Here is a 26,789-nt window from a genome sequence, read left to right on the forward strand (position 1 = left end):
TATGTAAATCAATACTTTTCGAGTTATTTGCGATTGAAAATGTTTATTTTTCTACAAAAAAACTACAATTTCAGACGGTTTCTCTCAAATAACTCAAAAAGTAAATATTTTATCAAAAAAATGTTCTTAACAAAATTGTAGCCTACAAGAAAACGAGAAAAATGGTGTATGTATCAGTAAAGTCTATAAACGCAGTTAAAGCAAAGTTGTAGCTCATAAAAAATACGTTAGTATTCGTCTAATTCCAAATCGAATATTTCAACGTGAAATCACCGAAATATTAACCAATATTCGGGAAAAACGTATTAACATTTTTTAAAGTGTTTTAAAAAAAGCTTTATTTCTATTTTTTAGAAAAGTTTCTAGCATCAAAAATAAACGAGTTACGCTGAATAAAAAGTTGGTCCCTTTTTTTGGTAGAAAAAAAAAATCGTGAAAATCTCCCTCTATTTAGCACCCCAAATAAAATTAATCGTTACCGCTTTACCATTTACTTTAAATGTATGTAGTATATTGTTTATATGATCTGTAAGTTTGACCGGTTTGAAGTGCTTATTTTGAAAAAATTTGATTTTATAGTAAAAAAAATTTGTTTCTAAAAATTTTGGAAAAATTTCCTTTTTCCAAAATAACTTAAAAAGTACTAGTGATACGAAAAACATCAAGCAGTAAAAAATGTAGGTTTTGCTGTTATAAATATGCTAGTTTCATTTTGTTTTTCTGTAAGACAAAAATTGGTTGATATGGCTGTTCAAAGTTTGCATACACTCGTGATTAGTGACTCATTCAAGCCCATTCAACTATAACTCATTCAAAAATAAGCACTTTAAACCGGTGAAGCTGACAGATCATATAAAAAAATAGATAACGATGGCTTAGTGTGAAAACCTCGTATCTCATTTTTTTTCGAAAATGACATTTTGGTGGTTTTAGTTTGAAAACCTTGTATCTAAGGCAAGCCGCACACTAACGAAACATGAAACGTAAAACACGTTTCATGAAAATTAAACACGGCTAAATAAATCTTGAAGTCCGCGTACAAATGGAACGAGTGTGATTCATGCTCATAACACATTTTTATTTACGGCCTAAGGCAGAGAAACGTGAAACGTAAATCACGTTTCATGGAAATAAAACACTGCTAAACAAATAGACGTCTGGCCATTTATGAAACTTTCCGAAAATAAAAACGTGTTATGAGCATGAATCACACTCGTTTCATTGGTAGGCGTACTTCAAGATTTGTTTAGCCGTGTTTAATTTTCACGAAACGTGTTTTACGTTTCATGGTTTCCGTTTCATGTTTCGTTGGTGTGCGGCTTGCCTAACGATTTACAACTGTGAGAAAAATTCCAAATACACTAGACTATTTTCTACAGCCGAAAAAAGAAACCACGTATATCAATTGCTCTCTTGATTTAGTGTGAATACCACGTATATTTATAACCAAGAATTTGGTACTTAATTTGGAGTGTTTGTTTGAGAGATTCGACTTGCAGAAATGTTTTTTGTGAACAACAAAAGGTAGTCCGGCATATAGAAACATTTTATGAACCTTAAATCAAAAGATTTGTATTGTGTCAACCTAGTCTTTGGAGGTGTGCAATAAGCTGTGAAAAATGAAAACCTCGTAAATAATAATAAACACAACCTCATTTGAGATGAAAAACACGTATATCAAGATATACGAGGTTATCATAGTTACTTGGGCAAAGGCTCTATAAACTGCAAGTATATTTACGTGTTTTTCATAGTTAATATTTGTATTTCCAATTTAATAGCAACATTTAACACTTTTAGCTCTGTGCCAATATCAGATATTTGTCTCAATGTGCTCGAATGAAAAATACGTAACGTAATTTTTGTTTTTAGGTTATATTATGCAGAAAATCAGTTTTTTGCCTCTCCTGTAAAATTGTAATTTAATGAGATACGAGGTTTTCACACTAAGCCATCGATAAGTAAAGTAAACTGTTTGTAAAGCGATAACGATTAATTTCATTTGGGGAGCCAAACCCGGGGAGATTTTCATGAGTTTTTGAAGTTATTCTTCTTTAGGCGCGATTGAGAGTAAAATTTTTCATAAATCTGCGCGCATGCGCACACAGACAGTATGTAGTTCGTTTCTAATCTTTCAAGATAGTATCTGTATCAGCGCAAATAAGTCATTAAAAGAATATATTAGTGTTTTTAGTAAATGTATTATTTATTATTATTTTTTGTCTTTGAATTTCTCTTCTTCTGTAGTAAGATAATAAAATATGTAGGTATAACATTTTTATCATGATACCACTCAATCTATTTGTCACCGGTAATTATATCCGAAACTTACGCGTCAATTACAGGAGACTCGGTGGTCTAGTTGTTGAGCTTTCGGTCAGAGATCGGAAGGTACCGGGTTCTAATCCTGGACGATTCATCTTTTTTTATTTTTGGTTGTTTTAATAAAAAAATTTTGAAAGTGGTAGATAAGAAAGTTAGTTTAATACATAGAGTTATATATTAGCATAGAGAGAGTGTCATTCAGAACGAAGTGACGACACCATCTTTTTTATTTGGATTAGTGCTGTTTCACTCTTACGCATAGTAAAGCTGCTACAGTTGTCCTCCCCTTCCGTGCCTATACTCACACTGAATGTCATCACAGATTCTCGATACAATGTGTTAGAAAGAGATGCCGCAAACCAGTCCATGAGATCTTGTCGTCAGGAAGCGCGAAAAGTAGGCTCACTCTATGTTAATATATACCTCTATGGTTTAATATATTTAAATATAATACAAATAACCTGTTAAGTATATTTACTTCGTTAAAATTATATAATAGAAGAATAACTTCTTACGTGCGTACAAAGTAAACACACATTCTTTTTTTTTTATTTTGAGCATAACTCGCTTATTTTTCATGCTAGAAACTTTTATAAACAAGTAAAATAAAGCATTTTTTAAACACTTTAATAAAGTTTAAATCGGTTTTTTCCGAAAAGTTCTTCATTTTTCGGATATTTCACGATGAAATATTCGATTTGCAATTGGAAGAATAAAAACGTATTTTGTATGAGCTACAAATTTGCTTTTGCTGGATCTATAGACTTCGCGAATACCCAACTTTAGTTTTTTTTAGAAGCTACATTTTTGCTGAAAATATTTTTTCAATAAAATATTTACTTTTTGAGTTATTTACGAAAAACCGTGTGAAAACGTAGTTGTTTTGTCGAAAAATAAACATTTTCAATCGCAAATAACTCGAAAAGTATTGACTTACATATAAAACTCTATAGATCAAAAATTGCTTATAATCAGTCATTTTATCCATTTCCGGGCTTACCTTGAACGTATCTTTTTCACCCCCGAGAAGGGGTGACTGTCACCCCCATGGTAAAAGCAACCAACGGCACAAATTCAACTTTGAAGTGGAGGGTGAGTAGAACCTAAATCCAAATTTTCATGCAATTCTGACTTTTCCCTGAAAATTACACGGTATCGCCGTATTCCCCGTTCATTTACTGGGCTAAAAGATACAGCAAGTACAAAATTGGAACTATTGCAGTGTGTGCCATATACCATACGTTTAGTTTTCAATTAAAGATAGTTGACTGAAGAAAGCGATAAAATCGGCAACATTGCTTAGGAGAATGAGTTGCATTGCCTCTGTGGAATCGACGAATGACTAAATAAATCAGCACGATTCGGGTATGGGAAGCGGGGAAGCAGTGTTGAATAGGGCTTTTCATCGATTGTCATTTGTTTCGAGCTTCTGTCATATGTTGTATAATCTGTGTATAATATTAACATACACGGAGTATACGACATATGACAGAAGCTCGAAACAAATGACTGTGAATGAAAAGCCCTATGCGAAAGACATCTTTGGCTCCAGCACGTGACCCCATGCCAAAACTGCATAGCTGATGGATGAATGACACAGTGCAAAATAGGCCTGTCGTGAAATGAATTGATATATATGTACACATTCAAAAAGTCTTCTAATCAGAAAAGTTGCAGATGCTAACTTAGCAACAAGGAACCTTGTATGACCTTTCTAACACAGTCCAAGTAAACCCCCAAAAATTTTATTGAAGTTATACTTGTTTAGGCACGAGGGTGAATTTTTACATTCCCTGGCGCATGCGCACACCGACAGTGTGGTATTAGTCGCTACATCTTTTAATTTATGTTATGTAGCGCAAATAAGGTGTTCGTGAAAAGAATATATTATTAGTGTTTTCAGTAAATATATTTATTATAATTTTTGTGTCTTTGGATTTGTTTTCCTCGGGAATAAGATATTTTATAATAATAGTAAGTATATTTAAAGTATTTTTTTCTACGGCCGTGCTAAAAGAGCCACTTTTACGCATGCATTTCGTTTCCAAAGTTGCACTTTCCCGCACGGCGTGCGTGAATGTAAATTTTCCCACACGGCGTGCGGGAAAGTAAAATACCTTGTAATATGGCATTATAGGCCAATCAAGTTAGGTTTTTACTGGACATAACGGAAAAGACGAGGTTTGACAGTTGAAATGTGTAGTATGAGATATTACAAAAAGACTACCATCTTGGGATTCATCAATTTTTTAGTGGAACATTTTTTAAATAAACAATCAAAACGTCAAACTTAGTTTTTTGCTCATAACTTAAAAACTTGTGTATTTAGAGATTTGACGTCTACAGGTAACTTTTTCAGAAAAAAAAAGATACATCGATAGAGATACGCTAAATGAAAATCGGTTAATAAACAAAATAATTATTGCAAAACGGACGACAAAATCGCTGTTTTTGAATATTGTTAATAACAATTTTATTGTTTATTAAATTATGTATAAATATACCTAAACTTGAGGGCATTATGGTGTTTGAATGGTGTGCAAAAAATGGTCCAGATTTGTTAAATACTTTTTGCAAAATTGAATTTGTTTATAAAATTTTTTGAAAAACAAGGTAATTTCTGAGGCTGGTCCAGTTAATTTGGCTGAATGCATCTCAATAATCCGGGGCTCATTTCCATCGTTGAGATATACAGAGAGAGTCTGTAATTTGGAATAAATTCAATATCTCAAATACCAACTGCTTTTTTGAAAAATGCTCAGACCCGTCGATTAGTATTTCAAATTGTCCTTTTTGACATACAATAATAATGTATACAGGGTGTCCCAATTTAGAGATATGACGTCATCGTTAATTTTCTTAAATGGCAACACTGCCATTTTGATAGCTATTTTGATAGGATGTGTAAAGTTATACACAACTGCAAAATATCAAATTTTTATTCTCTGCCATTTAAAAGATAATAGAAAATAACAAAGTTATAGCTGTAATTTGGAATAAATTCAATAATTAAAATACTAATTTGTTTTTTTTTTTTAAATGTTCAGACCCTTCGATTAGTATTTCAAATTGACATTTTTGACATACAATAGTAATGTATACAGGGTGTCCCAATTTAGAGATATGACGTCATCGTTGATTTTCTTAAATGGCAACACTGTCATTTTCATAGCTATTTTGATAGGGTGTGTAAAGTTATACATAACTGCAAAATTTCAAATTTTTATTCCCTGCCATTTACAAGATAATAAAAAATAACAAAGTTATGAAAAACAAGTAATCAAATAATAATTGAATTTAAATATTTCAATTAAGCAAATACTCATAATGTTATTGCCCTCAATTATTGTCAAATTGTCAATGGACAACGTTATGAGCATTTGCTTAATTGAAATAATTAAATTCAATTATTATTTGATTACTTGCTTTTCACAACTTGGTTATTTTTTATTCTCTTGTAAATGGTAGGGAATAAAAATTTGAAATTTTGCTGTTGTGTATAACTTTACATACCCTATCAAAATAGCTATCAAAATGATAGTGTTGCTATTTAAGAAAATCAAAGATGACGTCATATCTCTAAACTGGGACACCCTGTATACATTACTATATTATGTCAAAAATGACAATATGAAATACTAATCGACGGGTCTGAGCATTTTTCAAAAAAACAATTAGTATATTAGTTATTGAATTTATTCCAAATTACAGACATAACTTTGTTATTTTCTATTATCTTGTAAATGGTAGAGAATAAAATTTGATATTTTGCATTTGTGTATAACTTTACATACCCTATCAAAATAGCTATCAAAATGGCAGTATTGCCATTTAAGAAAATCAACGATGACATCATATCTCTAAATTGGTACACCCTGTATACATTATTATTGTCTGTCAAAAAAGACAATTTGAAATACTAATCGACGGGTCGGAGCATTTTTCAAAAAAACAATTAGTATTTGAGATATTGAATTTATTCCAAATTACAGACTCTCTCTGTATACTAATAGCCTATGAAAAAAAAGTAAACAAAAGTTACATGTTCGTGCACAAAATTATTTGTTAATAAATAGCAGTTTTTAAGCTTATAAACAATTACAATAATTTCGTCGAAATTGGATCAAATTAAATGGCAATAAAAAATACGGAAAGCTGGTTACAATCCACAACTTTTAAAAAAAATTTTTAGGTCCTACAACCCTTGGGGTCTGAGATGGCCCCTTTTGTTGAAAAAATCACTGTTACGTTAATTAACAACACTAAGAGCTGAAATTAACCAGTCTTTTATAAGAAAAGTCAAAGTTTTTAACAAAGTTTTTAGCAAGAAAAAATGTTAAAAATTGTACAGGAGTGTTATAAACAAAGAGTATTTTGCGTTCCGACTAAAGTAAAAAATAGCGGGCGTAGTCGACTGACTGAATCGTGGGCGCGGTTGGCGACCGGCAGCAATCCCTAAAATTATGTTATACCGACCACAAAATTCAACTTTAAAGTGAATGACAAATGTTAGTCATTCCTTATGTTTTCGAGGTCTCTGAATCCAAATATGGAGTTTATTTTTTTGATATAATTAGTGGAACATGTTCAAAAATCAAAATGCAAAAATGCGAAAAATCAATTTTGATGATTTTTCAATTTTACCTCGCTGTATTTTTGGTCGCTGTAAATATTTCCTTTTGAAAATTTTACTGTGTCATCTTTGGAACATTTAGATAACAATGAGATTTGTCCAAAATGATTAAACACATTAAAAGGAAAGTTGTTAATTTTTAAACATTTTGTCGTCAGATTTCGTTAGTTTCATGTTTACTTAAAAAAGTTGAGTGACAAACTTTTAAGTTTATAATTTTAGCCAACACAGAAATAAAATATAATTCATGAAGAAGTTTCCCAAAAAAAATTAATTCAAAATATGCAATAGGAAAAATGTAATGTGACTTTATAGACGAGCGGCACACCCCAAAAAAAGCTTATTTCTCGAGATACTGACCACGGTGTGGCGAATGGCTAATTTTGGTCATACTTTATATTTTTTATGGTGCTGAAAACGAAAATTAGGGTTGTTTTGAATTTTACGTGGGGGAACATTGTCAAAATCGCAATTTTACCCTAAAAATAAACAAACACGTTTTTTGTGTTTAACTTGCTACACCTTTGTTCCATTGCAATATTTTTTTCTGTAATTTTTATAGCATATATTTCTCACCTTTCTGAAGACAATGGAACCTGCTTAAATATTTGTGTCTTACTATAAAAAAGTTGTAAATTGTTTGAAGTAAAAGGTGCAGATTATTGAATTGCAAAGTTTAATCGCAAAAGTTGATTGAAAAAATTTGAAATTTAGCTGTTTAATTAAGTTTATGTTAAAATCTAGAGTACAAATAACAAAATGTTTTTTAGAAAAAAAAAATGGTGTAACTTTTAATTCTAAGAAAAACGTGATTTATTTTTTTTTATTTTTAGGGTAAAATTGCGATTTTGACAATGTGCCCCATCTAAAATTCAAAATAAACCTCATTTTCGTTTTCAGCACCATCAAAAACATAAAGTAAGACCAAAATTAGCCATTCACCACACCACATTCGTCTATAAGGTCGCGTAACTTTTTTCTTGTTGCATATTTTGACTTGAAATTTCCCAGAAAACTTCTTCATGACCTATGTTTTAATGCTGCGTTGATTAAAATTATAAGCTAAACAGTTTGTCACCCAACTTTTATAAGTAAACATAAAACTAATGAAATCTGACAAAAATTGTTTAAACAATTTTCCGACCGCGGCACCTCTTGGTACTCTCTGGATTTGTTATAAGGAACTTTTTTTTTGTGTAAGTTTGTGCAAAAAATACGAATCGGAATAATTTACCTAACGGAGTCGACGATACCTATACCTACCTATCGGGTTCTACTGTACCAAGTTTACTAATTTTTTTTATTTATGGTACCACGTTAAAATAATAACATTTATCTTATTTTCATTGCAAAATTATCCAAAACAAAGCAGCTAATGGGATGTATAAACCTTTTTAGAAGTGGCCTTTTTATTGTTATTTTTTAAATTTATTTATTTAAAATATAATTCTACTAAATAAATGTGCAACAGGATAATATTCATACAATTTAAGTTTCTACCAAAATATATCTATACCTCGTCCAATTTATTTACCGTTGCACGTCATCCGCGCCATAGCCTGTGACACGATACCAACACGAAATATTTAGGCGGTGGGTGTGTTCTTTTTTAGAATCTAAATGATTCTAAAGGGGAACACACCTACCGCCTAGATATTTCGTGTTGGTATCGTGTCACAGGCTATGGCGCGGATGACGTGCAACGGTAAGTAAATTGGACGAGGTATATATAACAAAAAGCTTTAAATCTGGTATACTGTCAATGTTAAAAATGAGTTGCAACGATCTAGCGAATGGTAGTGCGCGAATTTATTCCCATTCGGCTACGCCCATTAATTTTTTTACTTTAGTCGGAACGCAAAATACTCTTTGTTTATAACACTCTTGTTTAAACAAATTTTAACATTTTTTCTTGCTAAAAACTTTGTTAAAAACTTTGACTTTTCTTATAAAAGACTGGTTAATTTCAGCTCTTAGTGTTGTTAATTAACGTAACAGTGATTTTTTCAAAAAAAGGGGCCATCTCAGACCCCAGGGGTCGTAGGACCTAAAAATTTTTTTTAGAAGTTGTGTATTGTAACCAGCTATCCGTATTTTTATTGCCATTTAATTTGATCTAATTTCTACGAAATTATTGTAATTGTTTATAAGCTTAAAAACTGCTATTTATTAACAAATAATTTTGTGTACGAACATGTAACTTTAATTTACTTTTTTTTTTCATAAGCTATTAGTATACATCTTAACGAATGAAATGAGCCTCGGATTATTGAGATACATTCAGCCAAATTAACTGGACCAGCCTCAGAAATTACCTCGTTTTTCAAAAAATTTATAAACAAATTCAATTTTGCAAAAAGTATTTAACAGATCTGGACCATTTTTTGCACACCATTAAAACACCATAATGCCCTCAAGTTTAGGTATATTTAAATATATTTTCATAAACAATAAAATTGTTATTAACAATAGTCACAAACAGCGATTTTGTCGTCCGTTTAGCAATAACTTTTTTGTTTATTAACCGATTTTTATTTAGCGTATCTCATTCGATGTATCTTTTTTTTTCTGAAAAAGTTACCTGTGGATGTCAAATCTCTAAATAAACAAGTTTTTTATTTATGAGCACAAAACTAAGTTTGACGTTTTGATTGTTTATTTAAAAATTGTTCCACTAAAAAATTGATGAATCCCAAGATGGTAGTCTTCTTGTAATATCTCATACTACACATTTTAACTGTCAAACCTCGTCTTTTCAATTATGTCGAAAAACGGCTTATTTTTTACTAACTTGATTGATCTATTATAATATATTATAATACATGCAATAAACTATTATTTAGATATTATTTACTAATTTATTTCATATTTATCTTATTGTGTTTATGTTTTAATGAAATTAGCGAGATAATTCGATGAAATAAAATTATTTTGACATAATATTTAAAAGTCAGATCAGTAGACAATTACAATGGTTTTGAATCGCCGTCATGGAAACCAATATCGTCGTCGTGGTAACCCATTATATTGAAAGTTTGGTTTTGACAACCTTGCCAAAGAATTAATTTGTGTATTTTCACTTCTAAATAAAAATTGATATAACTCTATTTTTTGTGGCTTTTTCCAAACGTACGGCCCTAGAAAAAATATTGTTCCTAACTCATGCGGAAAGTGTCTTCCCCACACTCGACTGCTTGCCCGAACTCCGCTATCACGTCGTTCGGGTCAACGGCAGTCTCGTGCGTGAAAGTATCACTTTCCGCACTAGTTAGGAAAATAACTATTGTATACCTACTTCATTTTTGGTATTGTTTTAATAAAAATTTTTGGAAAGTAGTAAGTAAAAATTAATTTAATCTTTAAATAAAATACAAATAACCTGTTGAAAGTATAGTTATTTCGTTGAAATCATATAATAGAAGTATAACTTCTTACGTGCGTACAAAGTACACACACGTTCTTTTTTTTTTTGTCTGCATCTCCGGAAGGAAGCTGTCTTGTTGAAAAAATTAAAGGTTAGGTTTTATTGAGGTTTAGAAGCAACATATTAGCTGCAAACCATTGTTCTGAGTTATCTTCTGCTCGTTTTGATGCCTCTTTTGCTGCATTACGATGATCGTGATCTTTGCAGATTGTAGTAGTCATCCGTAAAAAGAGTAAAAAAAGTGGTGAGCTGTCTGTGGAAGATCGTTAACATAGATTGGAAATAAATATTGACCCTTGAAGTCAGGCACGGATACAGAGGGGGTCAACGGGTCCATGGACCCCCCTATTGTATTTAGTCTATAAGTATTTCTTTATTATTTATTATTTTTTTCTGTCAACCAGAGCTCAATTCTTTTGATACCATAGTTATCTGAGATTACTGAATTATATCCTTAGAATAAATGTGAGTCGTATGGCTAAATATGGACAATAAAATATTTGCGGTACGTCTGACCCCCCCCCTATTATGCATTTCGAGATCCGCGCCTGCTTGAAGTAATCTGATATTTAGATATAGTATTTTTACTACAAAAACGTTATTACGTAGGTCAAAATTTTTGACGTAAGAGAACTGTCAAAACATTAGAATGTGACTTTTCATTATTGCAGTGTTTATAATAAACATAGCAATAATGAAAAGTCACATTCTAATGTTTTGACAGTTCTCTTACGTCAAAAATTTTGACCTACGTAATAACGTTTTTGTAGTAAAAATACTATATACCGCTCTCTGCCGACCTCATTTCACCCACCAGCACACTCTGCTTTCTATATAGAGAGATAGCTGGAGTTCATTGCAATGCTAGTATCTCCAAACATATATCTCTCCAATTTCCTAAGAAGCAGTTCATGTGAAAAACGCAAACAAAAAGGCTAGGTCTAGAAATTAACACAGAAAAAACAAAAATAATGATACAGACGAGAAGAAATATAGTCCCACAAAACTTTATAGGTACATGAAGATGACATTGAAACTGTTGGAAAGTTTACATACCTGGGAGTAGAACTATATGCCGACGGATCAGAAGATGGAGAAATACGAAAGGGAATAACGCAGGCAAACAGAGCTTATTTTGCCCTCTCCCATATATTTCGGTCTAAAAATGTCCACCGAAATACAAAGATGAGAATCGATAAAACCTTAATTCGACCAATAGCATGCTATGGCAGTGAAACATGAGTCCTGAAAGAAACATCCAAAAACAAACTCGACACATTAGAAAGGAAAGTACTGAGGAGAATACTAGGACCTGTGAGGGAAAACGGAATCTTCAGAAGTCGATACAACAAAGAGCTTTATCAACTTTATAAGGAAACACCCCTGTCAGACTTCATTAGAATACAAAAATTGCAATGGGTCGGACATGTGAAGAATGGGAGAGGATAGACTACCAAAAAGAACACTGAATGCAAGGAAAGAGACCGGTTGGAAAGCCAAGAAAGCGCTGGGAAGACACAGTAAACAGCGACGCACAAGCCCTTTTAGGAGTCCGTGTATGGAGAAGAGCAGCCACAGACAAGCAAGGGTGGAGGCAAAAAATAAAGGAGGCAAGGCTCAAGGCTCAATTTGGGCTGTAGTCTGTAGTGCCATTGAAGAAGAAGAAGTTCATGTGAAACACAATCAAATGCTTTACTCAGGTCATAGAACAGAATGTAGCCGACAGATAGCAGCTCTGCTCGAAAGCCTCTTGAGACTTCATCACTAATAAGCCCATGATTGCCTTTGTTGTATTTAGACCCCCTCTAAAATCAAACTGATTATTTGTTCCTAAACAAATTTTAGGATTCAAAATACTTAACAATCATTGCTGCCATACATTTCTCAAATACCTTTGATATTACGGGAAGTAGTGATATTGACCTATAATTGGATGGCGGGTCATCATTGTCACCTTTCTTATAATAATATACCACCACTGCTTTTTTGAGATCAGGAAAGCTGTTTTCTTTAAAACACTGATTTATAAGTGTTATTAGAGGACCAGCAATGAGATCTTTTTAATTTTACAAGTTATAACAAAATTTTGGACGATGCAAACCAATTTTAGTGAAAAAACGGAATTCAAATCGCGAAGATGATTGTATGGTTGCATAAATTAACACACAGATTATTAATATTTATTTCTAACAAACTCCCTTATTATTACTAAAATGACAATTTGATTTCGATTGACTCTATCTAATTTTAATTTAATTTATTGGGATAAACCGTAATCGTACCCCCTCCTAACTGCCAAAGTGTCATGGCCGCCGTCGGGACCTATTGTGCTGACATTTACAATGTTTACATATAGAAAAGTTTGTTTTTTTCTGCTTATAATGCCGTTTTCTAAAGATATTAGTGAACAAAATCGATTTGCTAACAATATTTAATATATTTTAAATGTGCTAAAATTGGATTCAACAGCAAAAGTCGCATAAAGAACATATAAATAACGAATTTGTTTACCTATTACAAATGGGGTTATGTGGTTGTAACTGTTTATTTTGGGAATAAAATGAAAATGATCAATTAAACGACTGGAAAACTGTAAGTATTACAATTAAAACATGTTTATCCTATCACAAGAGTTCACTTCATTTTAAGAAAGCTAATTATTATTATACAATAGACATTTATAAACTGCCATGTACTTTTAAGGTTACTTTTGATCTGTTTTCAAAGCTTATGATTAAATGTTACCTCTTTATTAATTAGATTTGCCAACAAAAGATGCATGATTAAGGCCAAATGCAATTCCTTTGCTAAAGTCATAAAAAAAGTACCAATACAGTTAAAAAAATTATTTTAAAAAGGTCTCTCAAAAGACATGAAAATATACAACAACTCAAAAAACTAGAGAATGTAAAGAAAGCCAGGTTATTGGAAATGGAATTCCTGTTTAATTGAAAGCCACTAAACTATCCAAGACTTTTCAGAATCAAATGTGTCAACTTGTAAAACGATTCTTCTGACATTTTTAGTAAAAACCAGATTATCCTCAAGAAAAATTCTGTTTTAAGTGAAACTCAAAGTCATATATATAAATATTATTTTGTGAATGTGTCATCTTTGAATGAAACAAATTTTTTACCTAAACAATTAAATGTATGGATCTAATTAAAAACAATGCTGAATCAAGTACAGTAGAAATACAATCCTTTGAACTTCTAAATGTGATTGTTAAAAGTGTCGAGATAGCTACTGCATAGGGATTCGAAAGGGATAGACTTGTTATGAACGCACTTGATCATGTACTTCTTACTGTTATAAAGTTGAAACAAAACTTATTTTATGCTTTTTTATCAGTCACTTTTAATTGTGTATCAAATTTACGTGGTACATCCTGCAAAAATTGCTAAAATGCAAACATTATATTTATTTTCTGTGTTACATTGGATACTATGATTGAATGTCTTCCTCTTTTAGATAGTGAAGTGAAGAACATCTTGAAGTTCCAATGATGTTTCAAGATGAGATAAATCGAAATAATGGTTGTATGTTAGAAGGACAGAGAATACGAAGAAATGTTATTGCTGCATACTTGTGTAGTGAAATACAAACTTCAAACATTATAATATATTTTTTTATTTCAAACATTTCATATGATTATGAAAGAACATCTTCCTCTTTAAAACAATGAAGAAGTGAAGAACATAATAAAGTTCCAACGAAAATGATTCCAGATGAGGAAAATCGAAATAATGGTTGTATGTTACGTGTATAGAGAATACGAAGAAATGTTATTGCTGCAAACTTAGTGTAGTGAATTAAAAACTTATTGTCAAATACAAATCAATTTATTTCATACTTTTATAATATATAGTGGTACAATTTTATATGTGTTCAAATAAAAATATTAATAAATAAAATACAATAAACACAAATCATGTATATCTTACAATGAATTACAAAATCAAAAATTAATTACAAAAATATCAAAATAAACCTAAAATATTAAAAAGTAACCCATAATTTTTATAGTACCTACATACTTTGGTTGGTACTCTAATAATTTGGAAATCCATTAAAGTTTGTAGATGGAAATTGCAGGTATCTAAAAAATATATAAAGTAACTCAACAATCTCTTTTCAATTAGGGTTGCAGTTGATAAAGATGAATGACCCTTGCTCGGGAAATCAAATGTATCTAAAAAAAATTAAGTAACAGCTTTCTAACAAAACAATCTTAGCACTAAACGGAAACAAAGATACTGGTAAGTATTAAAACATTTTTTGAAAAATCTTTCTGAAAGTGAAAATAAAGACTACTCTCTATGGGAACAACTAAAACTTGGCATGCTTTACAAAAAAATGTATCCAGAACAAACTTCTTCTCTATAAGGCAATACTACGACAAGTCTGGATGTACAGGATTTAATTCTGGGGAACTGCCAGTAACACAAATATGCAAAGACTACAAAGATTCCAATCCAAAGTCTTTCATGATGTCCGATTTTTTTAGTGCCACTACCAAATATCACGCTAAACTTAAAATTCTTACAATGAAGATAGCTAAAGCTTGAGTACACATAGATAGATCCAGCCAAATAAATAAAAACATTTAATGTATGTAAAATGTATGTTAGTCTTCTTCCACTTGCAGAAGATATTTTCAGTTGTTTGTGCCACTGTGAACTTAAGATCTCTAATATTAACCGATGATAAATTTATGAAAACTGATTTTAAATATTAAAAACTTTCAGAGATATTTCAATTTTCGAAACATCTTATAAAAGAGTGAAAAATATTCAGAGACACCTTACAGCCATAAACCACTAAAACTAAAATATTTAATGTTTTTGTATAAATTAATATTAATATTTATGAACTTTTTAAATATATCTTTAAAAATTTTATGATAAATAAAATGTTTTTGAGTAAAGGCAATATTTTTTTGTATGGTAATACAAAAGATTAATATTTGAAATCATATACAGCATCACATTTTATAAATTATAATCTTTTTATTATAAAAATAGTAATACAGTGTGTCTACGGATGGGGTGCCCAAGAGGAAAAACTTTTTTATTTTCAATTTTAGCGAAAAATGTCATTCTTGATAAAAAGTTTTGCTTGTTCTAAAACCCCATAAAATGAACTAAAATTCAAGTTTTTCAAATCCTGCTTATTTTTATAGCCAATTTTATGTAAATCCCTATAAATTTTTGCACTAAGTTCGAAATTGTAACAATAATAACTTGGGAGAACAACCCTTTCACTTCTCTGGATTACGAAGCCAGACTTTGTCGTTCTCCTTGAATCATCCAATTATTTATTAATTAAATAATTATTAATACAACAATTTTAATAATGAAATTTATCACAAGATAAATTCTTTATTGAACGCTTAACATTGTCAAAAAAATTGACAATTCACAAATTATTTATCGAAGTTGATAGTTACTAAGCTACATTGTGGCTTGGCAACACTAGATTATTGTTAAGATTTCAAACTTAGTGCAAAAATTTACATAAAATAGGGATTTACATAAAATTGGCTACAAAATTAAGCAGGATTTAAAAACTTGAATTTTATTTCGTTTTATGGGGTTTTAGAACAAGTAAAACTTTTTATCAATAATGACATTTTTCGCTAAAATTGAAAATAAAAAAGTTTTTCCTCTTGGGCACCCCAACCGTGGACACACTGTATATAATTATAATACTAAAGTCACAATAAAGATGCACTAGAAAGAAACAAACACAAGACATGATGAATGTTATGAGGAGCACTCACAAATCATGATTTACAAAGTTTATACATTGTAAATCATGATTCGGGAGTGCTATTTGTATCATTCAACATGTCTTGGGTTGTTTATTTCTGGTGCATCTTTATTGTGAGTTTAGTATAAGAGAATTACAAGTTTTATGTTAAATCTTCTGAATCAAATTTTTGTTAGGTATCATGTCACTCTTACTAATTTTATCCCATAAACACTTTGAAATAATACATTTTTTAGTTCCATGACTGTTATCAATTGTTGGATATCATATTGGCTACCATATTCGCTATTGTGGCTTTATTGACAGCAGCTCTAACTAATGATGATGGAGTCGATTTTCCATACTATGGTCTTAGATTGTTCAGCTATGATTGTGAGATTCTACCAGAACCACATTTACCTTGGATCTTTCTCTGAATTATCAAATGCAAAAGTTCATATTTTTTAGGGTGTTTCATACCTAAGTATTATTGACCTAAGTATTCCAGCTTGTGTCTCTTTAGTCAAATGGAAATTATTATATGAAACTCTACAAGAACACATTCATATTATAATCAATTAAGTATATTAATTTTAATCACAAATGTTTATTGGTTGAGAGAGTGACTTTTTTACTTATGCTCATTCAAATATTTTTACTATTTTCTGTTAGTTTTTTAATAGTTATTTATGATATAAGTGTTAAAAGTACACATTTAAGGCACGCATGTGAAAGTCTGCAATTCACATGAGTGCCTTAAAAATGTAGTTTTTAACACACATATCATACAATATTTTTTCTACAAACGTAATTACAGAATAATATCTACAAAAACTTTTTTCTACAACTGTGTTAAAAATTCAATTTTTAGCACTCCATAAGAGCATTAAAAATGCTACTTTAAGGCACAAGTGCTTTAAAATTTTTATGGCACTGCAATTCGTATTGACCGTATAGACAATTTTGATGTAATGTCACAAAAATATAAAAATGGAATGTCAGTCAAGTTCAAGTAAAAGTTTTTGTAGATATTGTCCTGTAATTACGTTTGTAGAAAAAATATTGTATGATATGCGTGTTAAAAAGTACATTTTTAAGGCACTCATGTGAATTGCAGAACTCGCTATCGCTCATTCTGCAAACTTTCACATGCGTGCCTTAACCCTTAAACGCCCAAGGGTGGGTAAAAAATGTCCACCTAATGCGTATTCCCTTGTAACTTATTTATTACATGTGTAAAAATTTTTCAAAAATTATTTATTGTTACAAATACAGCCCTTTATCTAATGTTAATTTGGTTTTACCGATATTTTTGAAAATAAAAGTAATATCTTGAGTTAAATATGGGTGGTCATAAAAAGTACACCTTTTGTAAAACTTGTTACTAAAGGTTTCTCTATAATTTCTCGTTGGTAGGAACATAATCCATATAATTATCGACGTATAATTACATTATCGACATAATTCTCCGCCAATGAGGAGGCTGAAAGGAAGAATGTGGAGAAAATCGACAAATTTGAATTAATGGCAGTTACGTATGTTAATTTTTATTTATATTGTAATTTTGTTTTAAGGTTTGTAAATTGTTTATATTAATATTTTAGAAGATGCTGTGTTTCTTAAGCATCATATTCTTAAGTTTAATCCATTTCCAACAACTCTCAATAAATATATTAGCTATTTTCAAGGTGGACATTTTTTACCCACCCTTGGGCGTACATGGGACCTAAAAAAGGTTGGGCGTTTAAGGGTTAAACGTGTACTTTTAACACTTATATCATAAATAACTATTACTTGAACTGACATTCCATTTTTATATTTTTTTGACATTACATCAAAATTGCCTATACAGTCAATACGAACTGCAGTGCCATAAAAATTTTAAAGCACTAGTGCCTTAAGGTAGCGTTTTTAACGCTTGTATGGAGTGCTGAAAGTTGCATTTTTAACACTGTTGTAGAAAAAATAAATTTTATGTATATTTTATCTAAAAAAGTATTTAAGCACTTAAATATTTTTTCAAAAATAGAATATTTTTATGAACTTCTTTAATTCTTTTTTATTTTAACTTTAATGCAATCTGTTATCATGATAACAATATGACAGATATAAAAAATGACACAGTGGGAACTACACTCAGGGGTGAGAACTCTTTACATATTTATATTAATTTAGTCTACATTACCATATTTCTGACTTTTTTACAAATTAGTAACTAGATACTATCTACTTCCCAGTGGTGTAGAGATCTGTAACTTTTCTTAACCCTCTAGTGCCCTAGTTTGCCTCAAGGCGGACCATAATAAAAATTTCCATGCTTACTATTTAAGTATTTTATAGCTGCAATACCGAAACCAGCCTCTGGACTAGATCAGATAAGCATCCAGCTTTTAAAAGTTTGGGTGATCAGACAGATTTTTACCCTATAATTTTCAGTTTAGCATGATATTTGGTAGTGGTACTAAAAACATCGGACATCATAAAAGACTTCGGATTAGAATCTTAATAGTTTTTGCATATTTGTATTACTGGCAGTTCCCCAGATTTAAATCCTGTACATCCAGACTTGTCGTAGTATTGCCTTATAGAGAAGAAGTTTGTTCTGGATACATTTTTTTGTAAAGCATGCCCAGTTTTAGTTGTTCCCATAGAGAGTAGTCTTTATTTTCACTTTCAGAAAGATTTTTCAAAAAATGTTTTAATACTTACCAGTATCTTTGTTTCCGTTTAGTGCTAAGATTGTTTTGTTAGAAAGCTGTTACTTAATTTTTTTTTAGATACATTTGATTTCCCGAGCAAGGGTCATCTTTATCAACTGCTACCCTAATTAAAAAGAGATTGTTGAGTTACTTTATATTATTATATTTTTTAGATACCTGCAATTTCTATCTACAAACTTTAATGGATCTCCAAATTATTAGAGTACCAACCAAAGTATGTAGGTACTATAAAAATTATATGTAACTTTTTAATATTTTAGATTTATTTTGATATTTTTGTAATTAATTTTTGATTTTGTAATTCATTGTAAGATATACATGATTTGTGTTTATTGTATTTTATTTATTAATATTTTTATTTGAACACATATAAAATTATATCACTATATATTATAAAAGTATGAAATAAATTGATTTGTATTTGACAATAAGTTTTTAATTCACTACACTAAGTTTGCAGCAATAACATTTCTTCGTATTCTCTATACACGTAACATACAACCATTATTTCGATTTTCCTCATCTGGAATCATTTTCGTTGGAACTTTACTATGTTCTTCACTTCTTCATTGTTTTAAAAAGAAAGATGTTCTTTCATAATCATATGAAATGTTTGAAATCAAAAAATATATTATAATGTTTGAAGTTTGTATTTCACTACACTAAATATGCAGCAATAACATTTCTTCATATTCTCTGTCCTTCTAACATACAATTATGTCGATTTACCTCATCTTGAAACATCATTGGAACTTCAAGATGTTCTTCACTTCACTATCTAAAAGAGGAAGACATTCAATCATACTATCCAATGTAACACAGAAAATAAATATAATGTTTGCATTTTTAGCAATTTTTGCACGATGTACCACGTAAAGTTGATACACAATTAAAGGTGACTGATAAAAAAGCATAAAATAAGTTTTGTTTCAACTTTATAACAGTAAGAAGTACATGATCAAGTGCGTTCATAACAAGTCTATCCCTTTCGAATCCCTATGCAGTAGCTATTTCGACACTTTCAACAATCACATTTAGAAGTTCAAAGGATTGTATTTCTGTAACTGTACTTGATTCAGCATTGTTTTTAATTAGATCCATACATTTAATTGTTTAGGTAAAAAAATTGTTTCATTCAAAGATGACACATTCACAAATATGACTTTCGAGTCTCACTTAAACAGAATTTTTCTTGAGGATAATCTGGTTTTTACTAAAAATGTCAGAAGAATCGTTTTTACAAGTTGACACATTTGATTCTGAAAAGTCTTGGATAGTTTAGTGGCTTTCAATTAAACAGGAATTCCATTTCCAATAACCTGGCTTTCTTTACATTCTCTAGTTTTTTGAGTTGTTGTATATTTTCATGTCTTTTGAGAGACCTTTTTAAAATAATTTTTTTAACTGTATTGGTACTTTTTTTATGACTTTAGCAAAGGAATTGCATTTGGCCTTAATCATGCATCTTTTGTTGGCAAATCTAATTAATAAAGAGGTAACATTTAATCATAAGCTTTGAAAACAGATCAAAAGTAACCTTAAAAGTACATGGCAGTTTATAAATGTCTATTGTATAATAATAATTAGCTTTCTTAAAATGAAGTGAACTCTTGTGATAGGATAAACATGTTTTAATTGTAATACTTACAGTTTTCCAGTCGTTTAATTGATCATTTTCATTTTATTCCCAAAATAAACAGTTACAACCACATAACCCCATTTGTAATAGGTAAACAAATTCGTTATTTATGTTATTTATGCGACTTTTGCTGTTGAATCCAATTTTAGCACATTTAAAATATATTAAATATTGTTAGCAAATCGATTTTGTTCACTAATATCTTTAGAAAACGGCATTATAAGCAGAAAAAAACAAACTTGTCTATATGTAAACATTGTAAATGTCAGCACAATAGGTCCCGACGGCGGCCATGACACTTTGGCAGTTAGGAGGGGGTACGATTACGGTTTATCCCAATATATATTTTTTTTCTAACAATTAATTAAAAATCGTTTAAAATTAATCTTTCCATGAATAAAAAATAATCTAACGTATAGAACCAAGAAAACGAACACAACTTTGTACCCATCCTATGTACTCTGTTCAACTTATTAAGTCAGGAGCTGTCTCTGTCTAAAAAATCTATTACGCAGTACACTCAGAACCACGCAATCGCTGCAAAATTTCTTTAGATTCGACATTGGCTGGCAGTGAGACGGCAATCATCTGCTATTGTTGAAAATAATTTTAAGTTTTTCTTTTGTAATCAACACTATTTAGTGAGTATTCCGTTGGGTTTTCACCGTATGTGTAATAAATTTGTTTCTTTTTGATTTTCCAGTTAACTAAAGTATCAGGGAATATCGAAACAATACATTACATTTGACGCCAGTAAAATTTGCTGAGTCCACCAAGGAGAGTATCTAGAATTTTCGTTGATAAATTGAAGCGATCGAAGATATTTAACATGTAAGTATTATTTGCGAAAGTTTTAAGTTTCTGAATTTTGACATATTTTTGTTAATTTTTTGATTTTTTTATGAGTTGGAAGTTTTTTAATATAGTCATAAAAATGGCGACATCTTGTTTAAATCTATCGAGTAAATGCGTATTATCTGCAAAAATATTTATTAGTTTGAAAGAACACGATTTGTAGCTATTTAAATATGATTTTTAAAGTAACTTGCCTATTATTGAAAGGGTTATAAAAATTTTCCTAGTGGACTGTTTTTTTTTTTCGAAATTTGGGTTCATTTATCTTATTTCCAATCCAAACACAAAGCTTCTTGTGCCCTTGTTAGTTAGAAATATGAAGATTCTAGTGTTATTAACTTCATTTTCCTCTATATACTTTCTTTTGACACAAATACAGTGTCTCATAATACTCAGTTGTATATTCTGCATTTTGTAGCATTTTTATCAAAAATTTACTGTGACTGGGTGCAGGGGCATAAGTTTACAAATTCTTTACTACCCTGTTATCAAGGAATATAGCCCCTGAAAGTTTATATTCGTGCTGTTAAGATGCAATGTAGTTTTTGATTTCACATTTTTTGGATGTTTATTTTATAGAATTTGCTAGTTTTTCCTTCTTGTGCCCCTCATTCTATTCTTAACTGGTTCATTGACATTTACATTTGGTGTATAGTGGGATATTAATCCAGTCAATATCTTTATAAAAATAGCTTAAATCGGTCTTAGCCAGTGGTATGGCAAAATTAGCAGTGCCGGAACGCACTGCTAATTTTTGTTTACAAAACCTAAATTCTCTATTTATTTTTTTTTCTTTTCTTAACCAGTGTGGGAACGGCGTTCCCACGTGTTCCCACACCATGACACCACTGGTCTTAGCCAACCAAACATCACACAACTCGTTCTAAACTGTAACAACTCAAAATATGGCCAGTCCAGAAGAAGAATGACATAACTGCAAAAAGCAAAATTCTTCAGGAGAGCAGAAAAACGATTTTTAAATATTTAAAATAGCCATTAAATGAAGAGTATTCATCTAGGACAACGGTTCCCAACCTTTTTTAGCTTGAGGCACACTAACTTAAACTCGTTCAGCCAAGGCACACTTGGGAAAATGATCTCTATAATGAGTATAATCATAATCTATTTTTATGTGAATTTCGCGGCACACCTACAGGGACTTCAGGGCACACCAGTGTGATCAGAGGTTGGAAACCTCTGATCTAGGGGCATCAGTATGGTACTTATTCTTACAAGGATGGCTTTTATTTTCATCCCTATTGGTTCGAATTTAATTATCTTAATTTAATCCCCCCAATTTTCAACCCTATCTACAATTGCATCATTGTTCATTTTAAAATTTTTAAATATTTAATATAGTGTTTAAATGAAGAATAATGTTCCAGGAGCATCAGTATGGTGTTTATTCTTACAATAGCTTTTATTTTCATCCCTATTGGTTTGAATTTCATTACCTTAATTTAATCCCACGATTTTCAACCCTATCTACAGTTACGTCATTGTTCATCTGAAACGAGGTCTAAAACAGCATATATTTCAATAGTGACGCTACCCTATGCGATGCTACTACCCTGCAGTAGCTCAGCCCATAGTTACAGTTCTGTTGTTTTTGTATAATCTCAGTATTTTAGAAGTTAATTATGCAATAAACACAAATTGACACAATTGGCAGTTACGTCATTGCTCTTCTGGGTCTGGGACAATGGTTTTTGGTTTTATCAAACTAAATTAAGTTGTGATAATATGTTAGTTATTTCAGTTGCACATATTAGAGCTAAGAGAATGAACCTTTTATTTTCTTGGTGTCGGAATTGTGCAAAAGTAAAGTGAGGCTTTTGTTGACTGTTTTTGTAATACTTGACATAATATGAACAAAAGTTTCTACATTTTTTTTACATATAATTGATGTTGTTTGCTTAATTTGAGCCATTATAAAGATATTTTACTCAAAATACAGCTGAGTTACAAGTGAAAAATTGTCTAAATGCCGTAATTGTGCAATATATCCAATTCTAATTATTGGATCAACTACAGCGGTTAATGGAAAAAACACTACTTCTAAAATATCGCATAATTGAATTGATCTTGTTCTTGAGATTGGTGTAATGAAAAAATTTATTACTCTGATGAATGGACCTTGTTGACAGCTTTTGCTAGGACAATGCAGGACTGGCCTCACATGTCTTCTGCTGCATAGCACTTCCACAAAGATGACAAAGTTGTTGACAAAGACGTCTGTGTTGTCGAAGAAATGCTGCAGCACGCTCCTGATAAAATCATGCTTTTGTAGAAGTCTTTCAGCAACATTTTCGTTCCAGATATTGTATTGTTGATAATTAAGACTTTACAAATCGTTGTAAAGCTATCAGGACATTTTATTTAAAAACAGGGGTTGTTATTTTCACAAACCCTTCTGAGAAAAGATTATGGTATTTCGTCATCGTGGATGTCAAGAGAGCTAACCCACATTTGCATACAAATAAGCTAACTGCAGTATCGCAATCAGAAAGAAATATTTCATATTGTATGAAGAGATCTAAGTGAATAAGTTACATATTCACTTAGAGCTAGCTCTTCACTACAATATGAAATATTTCTTTCTGATTGAGATACTGCAGTTAGCTTATTTGTATGCAAATCTCTCTCAAAGCTCTCTTGACATCCACGACAACGATTTATATAACAGTAAAGAAACAAGTTTATTGTATACAATGTATATTCCTGAAAATATTCATTACTACTTAGCCATAAATATTTTGCCTACAAACAGTTTGATACCTTTCATTATTGTGTCAAACCCTTCAAGAAAAGATTATGGCATTGCTTAGCCACACATAGACACCATCCCTTGGTAGATCTCAAGTTATAGCGGAAATGTGAAGGTAGACCTCATACTATAGTAGCACTCTATTTTTATTTCCTGGCATAATAATTTTGCAATGCAGATCTGCCCAGAAAGTTTTCCTCATCTTTTTTAGCTTGAGGACATGTTCAATAGGGTGGTGTGAAAAAAGTCAAGTTGGATAATTCCATGTCGCTATAGTGCAGAAAAGTTGAGATTGGTAATTACAAGAAAAACAAAAAAAGAATTATTCAAATCGGCCTTTATCTTCCGATCCCGCAACAGGCCTAAAAATTATGAAAAAAAAATGAAATTTTACATTTTTTCAAAAAATTTTTATTTATCCTTTGTGTAGGTTTTATTTATCGCTATAGTAAAATTTATTTACAGTTTGCATGGTAGAGTAATAAAAAAATAGATTTACGCATTTAACGAATATCTTCCGATCCCACAAGGTTAATCAAAATCTATAAAAATTTTAAATTTTTGATCATTTTGAAAAAACATTTAGTTATCTCAGTCTTTGTTTATTATTTTCACCGTTAGCAGCAAGCACATCCTGTCATGGTATTTGAATGAAATATATCAGTTTACAACAGGTTACAAAAGTGATTTTAGTATCAATAAATAGAGTTTGAAATTCTGAATCTGTGTATAAAAATTGTTTAGTATTTTAAGTTAGCCATAAAGTCTTGGTGTTAAAGGATTGCTAGGTAGTTTATAGTAAGGTGCAAATTGTTCAGAGAAAAATTCGGTAAATGGTTTGAGGTTATCTTTGAGTTTATTAATGAATTTTTTGGAGGGATCTTCTGGGAGTGACACGAAATTATTATCAGGGAGAAAAGTGGCAACTTTGTCAATGTAGAGATTTTGGTCTAGAATAACCAGACAATTGCCTTTGTCTGCCTTGCTAATTATTAAGTTAGGCAATTGTCTGGTTATTCTAGACCAAAATCTCTACATTGACAAAGTTGCCACTTTTCTCTCTGATAATAATTTCGTGTCACTCCCAGAAGATCCCTCCAAAAAATTCATTAATAAACTCAAAGGTAACCTCAAACCATTTACCGAATTTTTCTCTGAACAATTTGCACCTTACTATAAACTACCTAGCAATCCTTTAACACCAAGACTTTATGGCTTACCTAAGATACATAAAGAGGGAATCCCCATTCGTCCAGTTGTTAGCTTCATAAACACTCCTGTTTCCATTCTCTCAAAATTCATACTCAATCTTATTAACAACTTGACGAACTTCACCCCTCGTTTCTCTGTCAAAAACACAAGTCATCTTGTCAACAATCTCCAACAAATACAACTTCGCCCTAACATTACCATGCTTTCATTTGATGTTAGCAATCTTTTTACTTCAGTCCCTAAACAAGAAACTATTAATCTGGTGCACTCTCTTCTAAGAGCAAATTCCACTACTGATTCAATTATTACAATTTTGTCTAGCTCAAGACTTCTTTGTATTCAACAATAAATATTACAGACAACCTGATGGTTTAGCCATGGGTAGTTGCCTATCTCCTCTTTTAGCTGATATTTTTATGGATCATTTAGAATCCGTATATATCATGAAAAATCCTGAAATTCTACATTGGTATCGTTATGTCGACGATTGTTTATTGATCATCTCAGGTAATTCAAATACAGCTGATTTATTACTTTCTAAAATTAATCAAATCCATCCCAATATTAAATTCACCATGGAATTAGAGTCATCCCAATCTATTAACTTTCTTGACCTCACTATTACCAGATTAAATGACACTTCGATTTCAGTATCTTTAGGAAGCCAACACAAACTGACCATGTCATACCTCTATCTTCCAACCACCCTATGTCACACAAACTTGCCGCCTTTCACAGTTACATACACCGCCTTGAAACCATTCCCCTGTCACAATCTAATTACAATAAAGAATCAAACATACTTCGTCAAATAGCTTTTAATAACGGTTACGATCCACACATCATAGACAAACTCATTCATAAAAGACAGCTTAAAGTCTTACGACATGCTGCGTTCCCTAGGGATCCGACAACCAAACCTACTTATGCTTCCATACCATTTCACCAAGATAGGCTATCTGGGGATATTTCGAACATTATCAAAAGATCAGTAGACAACATCCAAATTTCCTTTAAAGTATCCAACAACTTAGGACAATCTCTATCTAATTCTAAAGATAGCATCAATTACATGAACCGTAGTGGTGTTTATAGACTACAATGTTCTGACTGTGATGCTACTTACATAGGAAGAACTTGTAGATCACTGGCTTCTCGCTCTCTTGAACACACTAAAAGAGAGAACACCTCTACATTTTCACAACATCTTAAACAAAAGAACCATAAGTTGAATATCCCAGATGATGTTGCTCTACTTCACAACATCCCACAGAAAGATTTCTTAAAATTAGACTTGTACGAAGACCTAGAAATAGTCAAAGAAAAACAAAAAAGTCCGAATTGTGTCAACCGTCATGTTTCGTTCAATCGGGACTTCCAACCACTCCATCGACAACTTTTTTCTTAATACATTTACAATATTTCTTTTCACCTCACTTCAACTACTTCATTCTCAGTCACAC

At 31.0% G+C, this 26,789-nt stretch overlaps 2 protein-coding genes and 1 long non-coding RNA gene across 4 annotated transcripts in view; 2 read left to right on the forward strand and 1 right to left on the reverse strand.

Moving 5' to 3' along the window:
- Positions 1-26,789, reverse strand: part of LOC114325602 (heat shock protein 70 A1-like) — a 517,012-nt gene that overhangs the window by 82,290 nt on the left and 407,933 nt on the right. The window lies entirely within an intron of this gene.
- Positions 12,635-14,311, forward strand: LOC126892861 (uncharacterized). Its single transcript, XR_007701026.1, has 2 exons — positions 12,635-12,974; positions 13,854-14,311. It is a non-coding gene; the product is annotated as an uncharacterized LOC126892861 (long non-coding RNA).
- LOC114325603 (uncharacterized) overlaps positions 20,900-26,789 on the forward strand; it is a 62,841-nt gene continuing 56,951 nt past the window's right edge. Inside the window, exons 1-2 of one of the 2 annotated variants that reach the window (XM_028273706.2) lie at positions 20,900-21,133; positions 21,196-21,323. In XM_028273706.2, the coding sequence (XP_028129507.2) occupies positions 21,322-21,323 (2 nt within the window). In that variant the 5' untranslated portion in view covers positions 20,900-21,133; positions 21,196-21,321. The remainder of the gene's footprint in view (positions 21,134-21,195; positions 21,324-26,789) is intronic. The other variant, XM_050662662.1, reaches the window with a different exon arrangement.

This window comes from Diabrotica virgifera, chromosome 9 (assembly GCF_917563875.1).
Source record: "Diabrotica virgifera virgifera chromosome 9, PGI_DIABVI_V3a".
Classification (NCBI taxonomy): Eukaryota; Metazoa; Arthropoda; class Insecta; order Coleoptera; family Chrysomelidae; genus Diabrotica; species Diabrotica virgifera.